This window comes from Phaenicophaeus curvirostris, chromosome 4 (genome assembly GCF_032191515.1).
Source record: "Phaenicophaeus curvirostris isolate KB17595 chromosome 4, BPBGC_Pcur_1.0, whole genome shotgun sequence".
NCBI lineage: Eukaryota > Metazoa > Chordata > Aves > Cuculiformes > Cuculidae > Phaenicophaeus > Phaenicophaeus curvirostris.
In genome coordinates, this window is record NC_091395.1 from 3,248,272 (window position 1) to 3,261,007 (window position 12,736).

General features: G+C 40.7%; 1 protein-coding gene across 27 annotated transcripts in view; it reads right to left on the minus strand.

Annotated features, from left to right (window-relative positions):
- The window catches only part of CAMK2D (calcium/calmodulin dependent protein kinase II delta), a 135,686-nt gene that overhangs the window by 57,080 nt on the left and 65,870 nt on the right, over positions 1–12,736 (minus strand). For all 27 annotated transcript variants that reach the window (XM_069855150.1, XM_069855140.1, XM_069855125.1 and 24 more), the window contains exon 4: positions 3,665–3,719. In XM_069855150.1, the coding sequence (XP_069711251.1) occupies positions 3,665–3,719 (55 nt within the window). The remainder of the gene's footprint in view (positions 1–3,664; positions 3,720–12,736) is intronic.

The window sequence follows — 12,736 nt, forward strand, 5'->3', positions numbered from 1 at the left end:
CATTTTATCAGAAAGCGTGTCTGTCATTGTTCAATGTCCAGCTTTCACATGGATTTTAAGAATTCCAGCTTCCCATTTTGACACCAGAACTCTTCACCCAAATGCTAGCCTGAAACAGAGTACGTTAAATGCTTTTTTACCTCCAGATAAAAGCACAGCTACCACTGAGGCATAAAACTGAAGCAAGAGACTTCTCCTTCGGATTGCAGACATCTCCATGATATTAATTCGAAAAAGACGATTAGAATTATTAGTCAATTTTCTATCCACTGAAAAAGCACACTTCCCCTTCTCGTTCTTATGTGGGATGTAGTCTAAAAGAGATTTCTAAAAAAGCACTCGTACTGAATCCCACACAGTCTGTAAGAAATCATTAAGATAATGACATGACAGTGTGGGTGGGTGGAGTGACAGTGTTACACCACAGTCAGGCTCCTGATGAATAAAAAATAATTAAATAAATAAAAGCAAGTACTTGGCCTTCGTGTTGAACAAGTCTATATGGTACCTTTTTTTGTGTGCATTTGAACAAGCCACTAACCCACATGTTTGTAACTGCAGTAAAAAATTAAGTTTAGCTAATAAATAGTATTAGAATCATAGAATGGTTTGGGTTGGAAGGGACCTCAAAGCCCATCCATTTCCACCCTCTGCCATGGGCAGGGACACGTCCCACTGGATCAGGGGCTCCAAGCCCCATGCAACCTGGCCTTGAACCCCTCCAGGGATGGGGCAGGCATGGTTTCTCTGGGCAGCCTGGGCCAGGACTTTCCCACCCTCACAGGAAAACATTTCTTCCCAAGATCTCAATCTCCCCTCTTTCAGCTTCAAACCCTTCCCCTTCATCCTGTCCCTTCCCTCCCTGATCCAGAGCCCCTCCCCAGCTTTCCTGGAGCCCCTTTCAGTACTGGAAGCTGCTATAAGGTCTCCTTGGAACGTTCTCTTCTCCAGGCTGAACAACCCCAACTCTCTCAGTCTGTACTCATATGAAAGGTGCTTCAGCCCTTGGATCATCTTCGTGGCCTCCTCTGGACTTGCTCCAGCAGATTCAGATCTACTAATGAGCATTAAAGCAATAATTTTGTAGTCTGAATGAAACATTAACTGTGAGCAGATGTCCTTACTAATGAGGCAAAAGTTCTTCAAGAATGCAACATGCTGCTTTTCCTAAGACAAAGATCAGTCAGTCAGTAGAGTCACTGCCTCTGCCACTTAGATGTTTTCTTTTTTGCAGAATAATTCATTTTGACAAGAAGCCCAAACCACACGATCAAAACATACAATGCTGTATATGTGCACTGAAGCCCTATTTTTTTGAAGAGCATCAAAACCAAAACCAGGCAGACTGTTCTAGATGAACAGCAGACGTTTGAGTGTGTTCCTATGTTTGTACTGAATGGGACTGATGGGGAAACAGAGGAAACCCCAGCTGATGCAGAATGCTTCCAGCAGAATCTCATTTCCTGCCAAGGCAGTATCTTTGGGTTAGGTATTAATTTTTTATTGCAGAACACAGGCTTCTATTTGTTCTGTTACTATCAAGATATAGATACTGGTATCTGCAACCCTGAAGTTGTTCAAATTCCTTCTAGTTCACATTGCAATCAAACTCTCCTGAGATATGGCTAGAATCATAAATCCAATTTAAGTCAGAAGTGGATTAACTGCAGGCCATAAAAACGCTATGAGTTTATAAAAGGGATATTGTCCCAAGAACTAAGAATTCTGCATGCACTTTTTGGAAATGTTCAGGATTAAGAAGATTCATTCCAGTTCTATATAGAAAGATTTCCTTTGTAGCCCTTAAAAAAAAAAAGGCAAAACAAGCTCCAGTGAATATCAGAGAATAAGCATGCATGTCATGCCCTAGAGTAATTTCCAAGCCAACAGGCAAAGCACTTACCTGGGATGTATTCAAATCAGATAAAAATTCCTGTTGAGCCAACTCAGGATTTGAGTACTGAACCCTGAATGCCTTCACTGCAGACAGACTATTTCATGGTTTTGTGTCACTAGTCTGAAATCTAGTCTTGAAGACAGTTTTACAGATGTCTTTAAAATAAGTGATACAGAAAATATACCAGAACATGTTCAGTTCTGGGCCCCTCCCCACAAGAAGGATGTTGAGGCTCTGGAGCGAGTCCAGAGAAGAGCAACAAAGCTGGTGAGGGGGCTGGAGAGCAGGCCTTATGAGGAGCGGCTGAGAGAGCTGGGGGTGTTTAGCCTGGAGAAGAGGAGGCTGAGGGGAGACCTCACTGCTCTCTACAACTACCTGAAAGGAGGTTGTGGAGAGGAGGGTGCTGGGCTCTTCTCCCAAGGGACAGGGGACAGGACAAGAGGAAATGGCCTCAAGCTCCACCAGGGGAGGTTTAGGCTGGATATTAGGAAAAAATTTTTCACAGAAAGGGTCATTGGGCACTGGCAGAGGCTGCCCAGGGAGGTGGTTGAGTCACCTTCCCTGGAGGTGTTTAAGGCACGGGTGGACGAGGCGCTGAGGGACATGGTTTAGTGTTTGATGGGAATGGTTGGACTCGATGATCCAGTGGGTCTCTTCCAACCTGGTTATTCTATGATTCTATAACCTAAACATGAATGCACACAATTGATTGTGGAAGATCCAGGTTCTAACCTACCTACGGTGAATACAAATATTTCAGTTTGTATGCTTAGAAATGAATTATTTCACTTTTCTTGGAAAAATCATGGCTTCCCATTCAACCAGCAATACCATGTTCAGCCTAAGAAAGCTCTCTGAGATATTGGGGGTGTATTCTTTGTCAAAACCATAAACTGTCCTGGGAAAATTTGCAGATGAAATAGGTAATTTTACTTAAATAAGTCAGTTTTACAAGACAATTCCTAGCCACTCGTGTTCGTCCACACCCAGAACCAGAAGTAGTAACTTCTCAAGAGAGTGGGACAGTTTGTCCAGCCCAGGGAAGAAAGAAGAACACTAGTGTCTCTTTTTAATCTAAGAGTCTGAGTTCATGTTGTCATCTCCCCTTCTCCCACTAAAAAGCCTTATCTGGACGAAAGAAGCTCCACACGCGCACAAGCACTACATGAAAGACTCACAGGACTGAAATTCCTGAAGCAAAATGGGAAATAAGAAGAAAATTTCCTTCCTGTGTACTGGGCATTTCACACGCTGAATGGTGTCAAAATGGAACACACCATACATTATTAAGACACAATCAGGAATAAAACACTGAGAAAGTTTTTACCTCTCCGAAACTCAGGCTTACCTTTCAATCCAGCAATGAAGATTTCTGTAGCAAAACAACCCTTCCATGCATTTTTGTTTTACATTTCCTCTACAAACATTGGCTTGCAGCAAATTATTTTTTTCCAAGTTGTATGTTTGCTTAACTTTGACAGATATCATGCAACTTTGACTTGCATACTTACATATTATGTTCAATTCACTTCGACAGTGTTTTTAATTCAGAGTTTTCAATATGGAATTCTCACAGTGACACTTCCAAATCAGCAATACTTGCACATGCAAATGACCAAATGTTTCATTCCTTCCAGGTCCGTTTAAATCCATTCGTCCACCTCATTGCACCAGAACCATGAATTTATCTTGTATGCTCATATTTATACCTAAAAGTTTGAATACCACATCCCCAACGTGCTAAACATATGCAAAACACATACTTACAAGTCAAAGACTAAGTAATGGAATCCTTCTTCTGATATGCTGTCATGAAGCCGCACTAGTGAAAGGGGGGAAAAAAAGATAAACACCAGTCACCATTTTCATGTCTGTCTGTGATTTTTAGGGGAGAAGGGAGGATTTTAATTCTGCTTTAGGGCTGGTATTATCTCTGTGTCTATGCTCATCTGTGGCTTTTAGTTTTTTTAAATTTCCTACCCTGAGAATCATCTGTTTTATACGGTGAGATAAGTTATTTGGTGTGCTGCAGAAGAGTGCTGTGGTCATTTCCCACCACCTCCTGCAAGTATCGGTGTGCGCACACACACAGAGAGCACATCGCCTTCTGCCTTCATGCTGAATCATGACAAAACGAGTACTAACAGCACAGTCAGGCCTCATCTCAATACACTGCATTAATATGATGCAGCTCCCATTTTCCTAGGCAGAACCTCCAATCAATCTTTTAAACAGCATAAGCGGGAGTCTCTGGTCACTAGACTTCTATTACCTTAAACAGTATTCTTAACGCCATACAATTACTTTCTCAGCAGTATTACATCTGAAAAGTTGTAAACAAAGCAGGATGGAGAAGAAGCACCCAAAATTAATCACAGATTTCAGCAGAATAACAGACTTGAAGAGTTACATTTCCATAACCAGACAATAGATACTTATTTTGAAAGAGCTTAAAGCATCACTGCAAACAAAGAGCATTTGATTATGCTAAAATAAATGGAAAGTTAAAGTGCACAGTCAGTTAATAATTCAAGATTCTTTTTTAACTAATCATTAAAAAAGGAACTTAAATTAAAAAAAAAAAACACCAAAACAAAACACTGTCTGCAGTCCCTGGAGTAATTTGCCTTCTTTAGTTTCACCTTCTCCTTATTCTAACTTTTAATTAAATGTCCTCAACTCTAGTTGAGATAAAATAGGTAAGTATTTAAACTAGTTAACTACCGAGACAGTGACTGATTTCACACAGTCATCTGCAACAGTATAAAAATACAGAACTTCTCCCTTTGAAAGTCAGCTTCTGTTCACTGGAAATCTCTTCATAATAATAATAATTTATGCTTGTAGAGGAAAAAACTAAACAATTTTGTGTGACTTACTTATAGTCCCTTAAAAAAACCAAAATCACCCCAAACCAAACTGCTCATCCCTTCCCTATCAAATAAGGATAATGAGGTGATAACCAAATCCACACACACCATGGAGAATAGCCTTCAAAAAGAAAAATTCAAGCCCCTATTTCTAATTAAGACTTCTTCAGGAAAATAAGACCACAACCAGAAAGAGAAAAAAAAAGGATATTCTGGATATGCTAATATTTCTGTAAGACAGAACCCACAGAATACTGACTCCCTGCATTCATTCAGACCCTACACCAATCTGTGGTCTGTTTTCATGGTGGGATGTTTGCGCATGGGAGGCCAAAAAGAGATCAGTGTAGGAAGAAAAGAAATTTTGGGAACGGCACGCTGCTTCTTTCAGATTTAGTCAGCTCCATTGAAAGCAAGGAATTAAACACTGGCCATACCTTCAAAAGTTTTACATTCATTTATGAAAGCTGGCAGGTAAAATAAATAAACTTTTAACTCCAAAGCCAGACACACACGAAGCTGCTCAGAAGAAGGGATTAGACGAAGAAGGAATTCTCTCGCTCGGCACCTGGTGCTTGCGGCAGTGCTGAAGGGTACACTGGCTGGAAGCTTGTTAATAGGAATACGGATGAGAAATCACAAGGAAGCTAAAGCCTCTGGAATTACCGACCGCAACAGTATGAGGAAAAAGAAAGCTTCTATTTCTACTACACGTATCTACATGTTTCTCTTTAATCTTCTTACCTGTCATCCACTTCAACTACATGAATGGTGAACAGCCACAAAAAGATAAATTTGCTGATGCCTGACAGCCTGTGCTGCATTCCCAGAGCAGCAGCCAATGCCAGAGAGCCCAAGAGAAGAGAATGACTGCTCCTGCCCACCATCCGGCTGCAGGGCTCAGCCAGACCCCAAACAGCAAATAAGGGCAGGAGGAGAAAAGGAGCGAGTGCTTGGGGGTGTGATGGTGAGACAAGAGAAAACAGTTGTTGCCCAACAAACTTACAGCCTCCTGTGACTAAACCCCAAGTCCTACTTACACACACTGATGTATCCAGAGCAGAAATTTTCCCAAGAATGCACTGGTCAACCATAGAACTTAATTTTAAGAACTCAAACCACACCATGATAAAAATATCAATTAATTCCTGTGGTTTTTCTTAATTACTTTAAACGAATTGGTGATTTCCAGAGCCAATTCTCCCACAATACATGAAGCTCTCCTATTAGCTTGATCCAAATCATTATCACTTATAGAACCATATAAAAAATTCAAGGTATCCTAAAACTGCTTTGCATTCCAAACTGAGCTGATGGAGAAAGTATAAATGAAAAGGATTATCAGATTCCCCCAAATGGTAGCTCTATGTATTAATCATATTTCATACAATACGTGACATTTAAAAAAAAACCACCTCCAATCAAATAAACATGACTTTTTTACTTAATAATATTTAGCCCAGGGAAACATCTTGTGTTTACACAATACTGAAGAGAAAACCAGCTCTTAGCTGACTCACTGCCCAGAGCTCGTGATGATTCAGAGCAGCCAAGTAGGTCTAAATCAGAATTTGTGGGTTTGGCCGATTCCATATTCTAGATTTCTCTCAGTTTTTAGGAAGAGCAAGCCTCGAGTGGAGAAGACCAAGGTGGCACATTGCTGCTGTGGTAAAACATACCTTGTTCAGAGTCATCAGAGGGACATACAGTTTGGGATACTGGAAGCAAATAGTGTAAGTATCAAATAGCATAAAATGTATTTGTTAAAAAGCCAGAGCCCACCAAAAGGGTAAGAACAATAAATCAAATAAGTGTAGCAACAGCAAGAAATAGGAATCTTCCAGTTCTTTGTGCCTCTGCATTTTCAAAGTCTTCTCAGGGAATTAAAGATACATCATTTATTCATGCCTTCAAAAGAAATTACAAAACAAAACACCCCAACAAACCAAAAAATGCATTTAGATTTCAATAACTCTAAATGTCTGGTCTTTAAAGTAAACCAAACATGAGATGAGACACCAATTGCCTAGAAGAGCACTCTTAAAAGATCCAGCTTGAACAGGGACCCATAAACCAGCTTTTGAGGACACTGCTTTTTACAGCAGCATCAAAGACACTACTCATGAATGACTGCTTGGGAATTAGCAGTGGGATTTAGTACAGACCCCTGGATCTGTCACAGGGCTGCAACATAACCCTAAAGCAGTAAACACCAGAGTGCAGCTAGCACACTTCGCAAATGTCTCTCTAAACAGTTTAAAACTGTTAAAGATCTGATACAGAGCAAATTATATTTTTTGATAGAAACTGCCTGTTCCTAAATAGATTTGTAAGAACTCAAAGCACAGTTTCTGTGAAAACTTTTCTGGATTCAAAGCAGCATTCTTCTCCTTGCTGCTCGCTAACACCATTATATTCAGACAGCCAGAAGCCTTCAGATTTGATTTCCCATAACATGTACCGATATCGAGAACTACCAGATACTACTGGTAAGGCAGTATTTGCTGCCAATTGCTTTCAAAGAGATCTCCAGCATGTAAAACAATCCAGATTTTTGAAATGTCTTTAGAGAATTGAAACAAAGTATTAAATCTTAATATTTAGAAATGAAATCCACCTTTAAAATGTTACATTGGTAATAAAACCAGATGGACTTGGCTTGAGCTTGTGGTTACAGAACAGTCAAAAGCCTATAGTCATACACATACTTACACAGTTTTCACAGTTCACTCCTCCTACTGCTACAGCATGGCTTTCATAGAATCATGGAATGGTATGGGTTGGAAGGGACCTCAGAGGTCATCCAGTTCCAACCCCACCACCACGGGCACCTTCCACTGAATAAGGCTGCTCAAAGTCCCATCCAATCTAGCCTTGAACACCTCCAGGCATGGGGCTTCCATGACTTCTCTGGGCAACCTGTTATTTTGTTATTTGCTAGACACCAGCCTAAGCAAAGGACTGTATTCTGCAATTACCACTGTATTTGTTAAACACAGAATGACTTTCGTACACACATGTATGAGAAAGTTTATCTCCTAGATAAAAATGCAGTCAACATGAACCTACAATCATTAAGGCACCATTTTAAAACTGTGATCCTGAAGCAACAAAGTCATAGAGGAATAAGCTGCAATTAATTTCCTTTGGTTCACAGTAGTACAAACCTCTCTCTTTACTTTTTTCTTTAAAAATTAATCTTGCCTATCACTGGCACTGCTAGGAATATCTATATTTAAGCCTGCAATAGATACTTCATACTGATACGGACACACTATTAGAGCCAATACATAAAGATATCAGCAGCTCCGTACAGGAGAATAGGTTATTCCTACTATGTCAAAGAAGATGAATACCTTGACCACCACCACAAAGCACATCAAAACTAGAGCCAAGGGTGTGAGCTAGACCTTGGATAGAGGCATTTGTCACAGCCCTGTAACTAAGCAGACCAGCATAGCACTGTGTAGGGGCCTCTAGAGCTTCGCTGAAACGGGAGGTGCTCTGGCTTTGTCCCATCCCTTTCTAGAAGAGGGTCTCCTTGTTCAGTGTCACTGCAGAACCTTGGCTCCCTTCTCACAAGAAAAGGATTGTGACTGAGATGATGGACAACGATTTTTCTCAGTCTGGTAAGGCTATTTCCAGACTAGCCAAACTCTAGTCTGACAGGTCCATGGAGATATTTTCAACGATCACATTCTTCCTTCTCCTTTCCTCCAAAATGTCTGAATCATAGAAGAGAGATGGGACAAATCCTTCTCTGAATCAGGATCACATGCCCCTGATTGCCTCTGAAAAATAAAACAGGCTAAGGCAGCCAGCGAAGATCAAAACTGCATTTTGGCAAGCACTTATGCTGGCTTCTTCTATCAGTGCAGCAACTGTTTTATGCCAGAAAATATGCTAGCTGAAAATCCCGAATAAGCACAGGCAAAGGAGAGGAATCTGTGGAGAAAACAAGACAGCCTGACAAGATTGTCAGGCTGCACGACAGCACAGATCCAAGTCCAGAGTGGCCCAGACTTTGCTGCTGCACTCCTCACTGCAAAAGAGAAAGGCTGTTGCGATGGCAATCTGAGAAGCTATTCATAAAGTTTAAGAGGTGATCACTCCAGAAAGTTTTCGTGTGCTAATTACAAGCATATACAGTTATTTACAAACTCCTATCAGGCAGGATTCAGGCACAAAGGCAGCAATTGAAAAGATTATTTATCCAAAATAAGAGCTCCTATCAGTAACCCACATTACAATTCCTATTTCTCCAGAGGCAGTAAAAGCATTCATCAGTAGAAATAGTTCCATTTACCTTCTTTGAAAATATCGCAGTTAGACCTAATCATTATTAATTGGAGTTGTTTCATGAGCTGTCATGAACAAACACATTACATGGCAGAAAGAACAGAAGAGTAACTCTTTGATCCCACCTGCCTGCTGTGGCACCAGGGTTCTTCTCCTCCAGTAGGTTACAGAGAGAGTGTTGAACAGCCTTCTGTAACGAAGTGGTTGCTCTTCAGCAAACCACTTGCAATGCCTAACAGGAATCCAGGGAGCACACAGCTTTCTTTTGGAAAAGGTCTTCCTGCAAAGAGACCCTCTGTGATCTTTCCTAAATAAACCAAGGTGAGGAGGGAAGGAAAATAAAGCTACTGCTATTACTCCATCAGAAACTCGCATGGATGCCAGGGCAGAAGTCACTACACCAGTGCCAAGGACTGAGAGTGAGCCAAAATCCATCCTACAACTTTTAGTCTAGATCCTCAGCTAAACATGATAAACACAAAACTGCATAAAGAAGCAGAGCCGCAGATGCACAAGCTTGTGAACACCTGCTCAGGAGTGCTGCTCTTTGCACCGACCAGACACCTGCTTCCTTCAAGAAACCACATCTTCTCATTCTCCACACCTCAATGCTCCACATGTTTCCATCCCTGTTGCAACTTCCTCTCTTTTGATGCATGGTATAAATAATCTCTGCCGAGCAACCAAACTCTTTCAATCAGTGGTGCATAACACAGTGAAATGACTACAGCCTCCGGACATAAAATTCAATACAAAACAACCCTGCTGGGGTCCACACTAGTAGTTACTGTTGTGGCTACAGCTCCTACCTTGTGCAGCTTAGATACTTCTTTGAAAACAAGGAATTACACCTCTCAGTCAAACCTAGTAGGAAAGCTGGACATACAGCACTGAATCTCTGAACAGCCCAATGCCCAGTGTTTAAGTCAGGTAGCTGAACGCTGATGGATGCCCATGCAGACGCTCCTTGTGTGGAGGGAAACAGAGCTGGCACCAGTGTGGAGCAGAGGCCCTCAGTCATCTGCGGAGCCACAAGACGAGGGACACCCCAGTCAGAGCAGCACTTGGCTCCTGCCATGGGTGGTGGGCAGTGCTCCTCAGTGGGAACAGAGGCATCCTTTTCCCCCACTCACATTTCAAGAGCTCAGTCAGAAATTAGGCAGTGCTGTTAAAGCAGAGATTGCCTCTTATACTTAACCTCCTCATATCTAATCCTATTCCTCCGAGTCCATGAATGCCTGGGGCCCTCCATAATAAAGCTGCACAGTTAAAGTAGAAAGAACTTTGCAAATATTAATAAGAGCCATTATCTAACAATCTGAAATATTTAGAAGCTAATCTGGTAAGATTAGTACAGTAGGAACGCTCAAGGGCAGCTGATTTCTCAAAGATATTAAATAAAGAATAATGCTTTGTGTATCTAAGAAAATAATTCCCCCCATGCTGTTAAATACACAGGCACTATACTGTAATAGTTCCTATCAGTAAGTGACTTCATCCAAGTCCACAGTGCTGTGTATGCTATTAACAGGGGCATATTCAGCATCAGCGAATGAAAACTATACAGCTCCAAATCCATTCGAAAGAAAAACAACTTTTTGTGACAGTGCAAATTTAGGGTCAACGACTTGAGAAAAAAAGTCTTATTAACTTTCATCTGTATGGTATAATGAAAAATGACAGGAAAAATAATTAGGCAATTTAATATTTGGAAAGATTGCATTTGTCCCCAAGGCGCTCTAACAGTAAATGTTAGCTAGTATGAACAAAATGCCATATATTCTAAAAATACTCACTTGTGACCCAAGCTGTCTCCCATCAAGGCCCTCACACAATAAACTTCATATTCTGACTAAATGCCAGGCATATTTACGTGCCCTGCCCTCATTAAAACCCCTCAAGCCCCATGCATGCTTAGAAGTCAGTTTGCCAAACCATAACATTGGTAAAAGATTCTTGCTGCACAGAAATAAAAAGTCATTTGGCAAAGCAGGCAAAAGACCAAACTTTGAAGCAAGACTAAATCAGTCCAGGTACTGATGTCAAAGCAGATGGCCTCAAACTCTTGGCACGATAAGACATCTGCTTTGTTCCTGCTGGATGAAGACTGACAGTTTAAACAGGTCATCAACACATGTTGTGGGAATGTCAAGGAGAGGGGAAAGAGTGCTTTAGGAAAACTGTGTTTTGTGATCAGAGGAGGCTCACTCAGCTACTAAACGATCTAAGAAAACCCAAGTAGCTTCTCAAGTCTTAACCAGAGATGCTTAAGCACAGACAGACTCACAGGTCAAGCTTCTTCATGGCTGCCAGGCACTAAGCACTAACAAATGGAACTCAGAAGACAAACTGACTCAGCATACACATCAGAAATAGAGCTGCTAAAAATGAAACATCCCAAACAAAATGAATTAATTGAAAGAAAAGTAAACAGGCGTTCTAAACCATCTCGTTCTGCATTAGTAGTCTCCAGGGACAGCAGTTGTAACAACTGCAACACTTTGTGTAACCAACAGATTTGAGTTGCTTTTCACCGCATCATAACACGGCGCACAGAGTACTGTGGGATCACATCCTATAGCCTTGAAGCTAAAAGGCACAGCTGGAGTTACACCTTTAATTATTTACATCTGAAAATAGCAAGATTGTATATAGTTGTTCGAAAAAATAACAGAATACTAAAATGTACACCTGTATTTTTCTGTCTTCATTTAATATATAACCATGTTATTTACCACAAACCCTGCATTTCAGGTTCAGTCAATTCCTCTTTGCAGCCCTTATTTTGTGCATTTAATGAGATTTTTTTTTTCACAACACAACAAAAAGCCTTAAAATGTCATCAGATTAAGCCTGATAAGGAGAGCTGCACAGAGTAAAAGAAAATCCGACACACCAATTTTTGTGAAGAGGCAATGCTTTAAGCCGTTAACATTTTTAACCATTTTAGCATTTATCAGAACAAGTAAGAAAAGGAATAATGACAATCTAAACAAGAATTTCATGAAGTGTTAATTAATAATATGTTATACTAATTAGAATTAACAGATCTGGAAAACCACACAGCCTACTTGAACGGAGGGAATGCAGTTTTCTAAAAGGGCCCAGTTCTGATGCTAAAGCATATCGTCTGCATCGATAAGCACTTGTGTAATTGCCACAACGGCTGGGCAGCTCATTGATTGCTGAGATTCATTAAGAAGCTATGTAAAGAATTTAGCAATTCAGGAAATTGAAATGATGGAAAAGATCAAATGAAAACACAGCCTCCCTTCCTGGCTTTCCTCTCTTAGAACACTAAACACAGAAATATAAACTATTTTTATAATGACCACTCAAAGAAATAAGTTAGTTTGATTTTTTAAATGCTCCCCTTTCGTGAGGACTAGGCCTCAATGCATTTAAAAGCATCAGCTTATGAAAACAATGTCACTTTACTTACAATATTTTAAAGAAAAAGCAGATGAGAACTGGCAATGGGAGGTGGGAAACCTCACCTGCTGTGAACAAACCGCTGGGCTACAGAAGCAGGCTTCCAGCTAACACTGACTAGGTCAAAATGTTTCTAAAGACTCCTGACTTTGCAGAAGGATTTTTGCTGCTACCTCCCCTCCTCTGTTAGCAGGCAATGGTTTAGCACACAACTAACAGATAAATATTTTCACTGGGA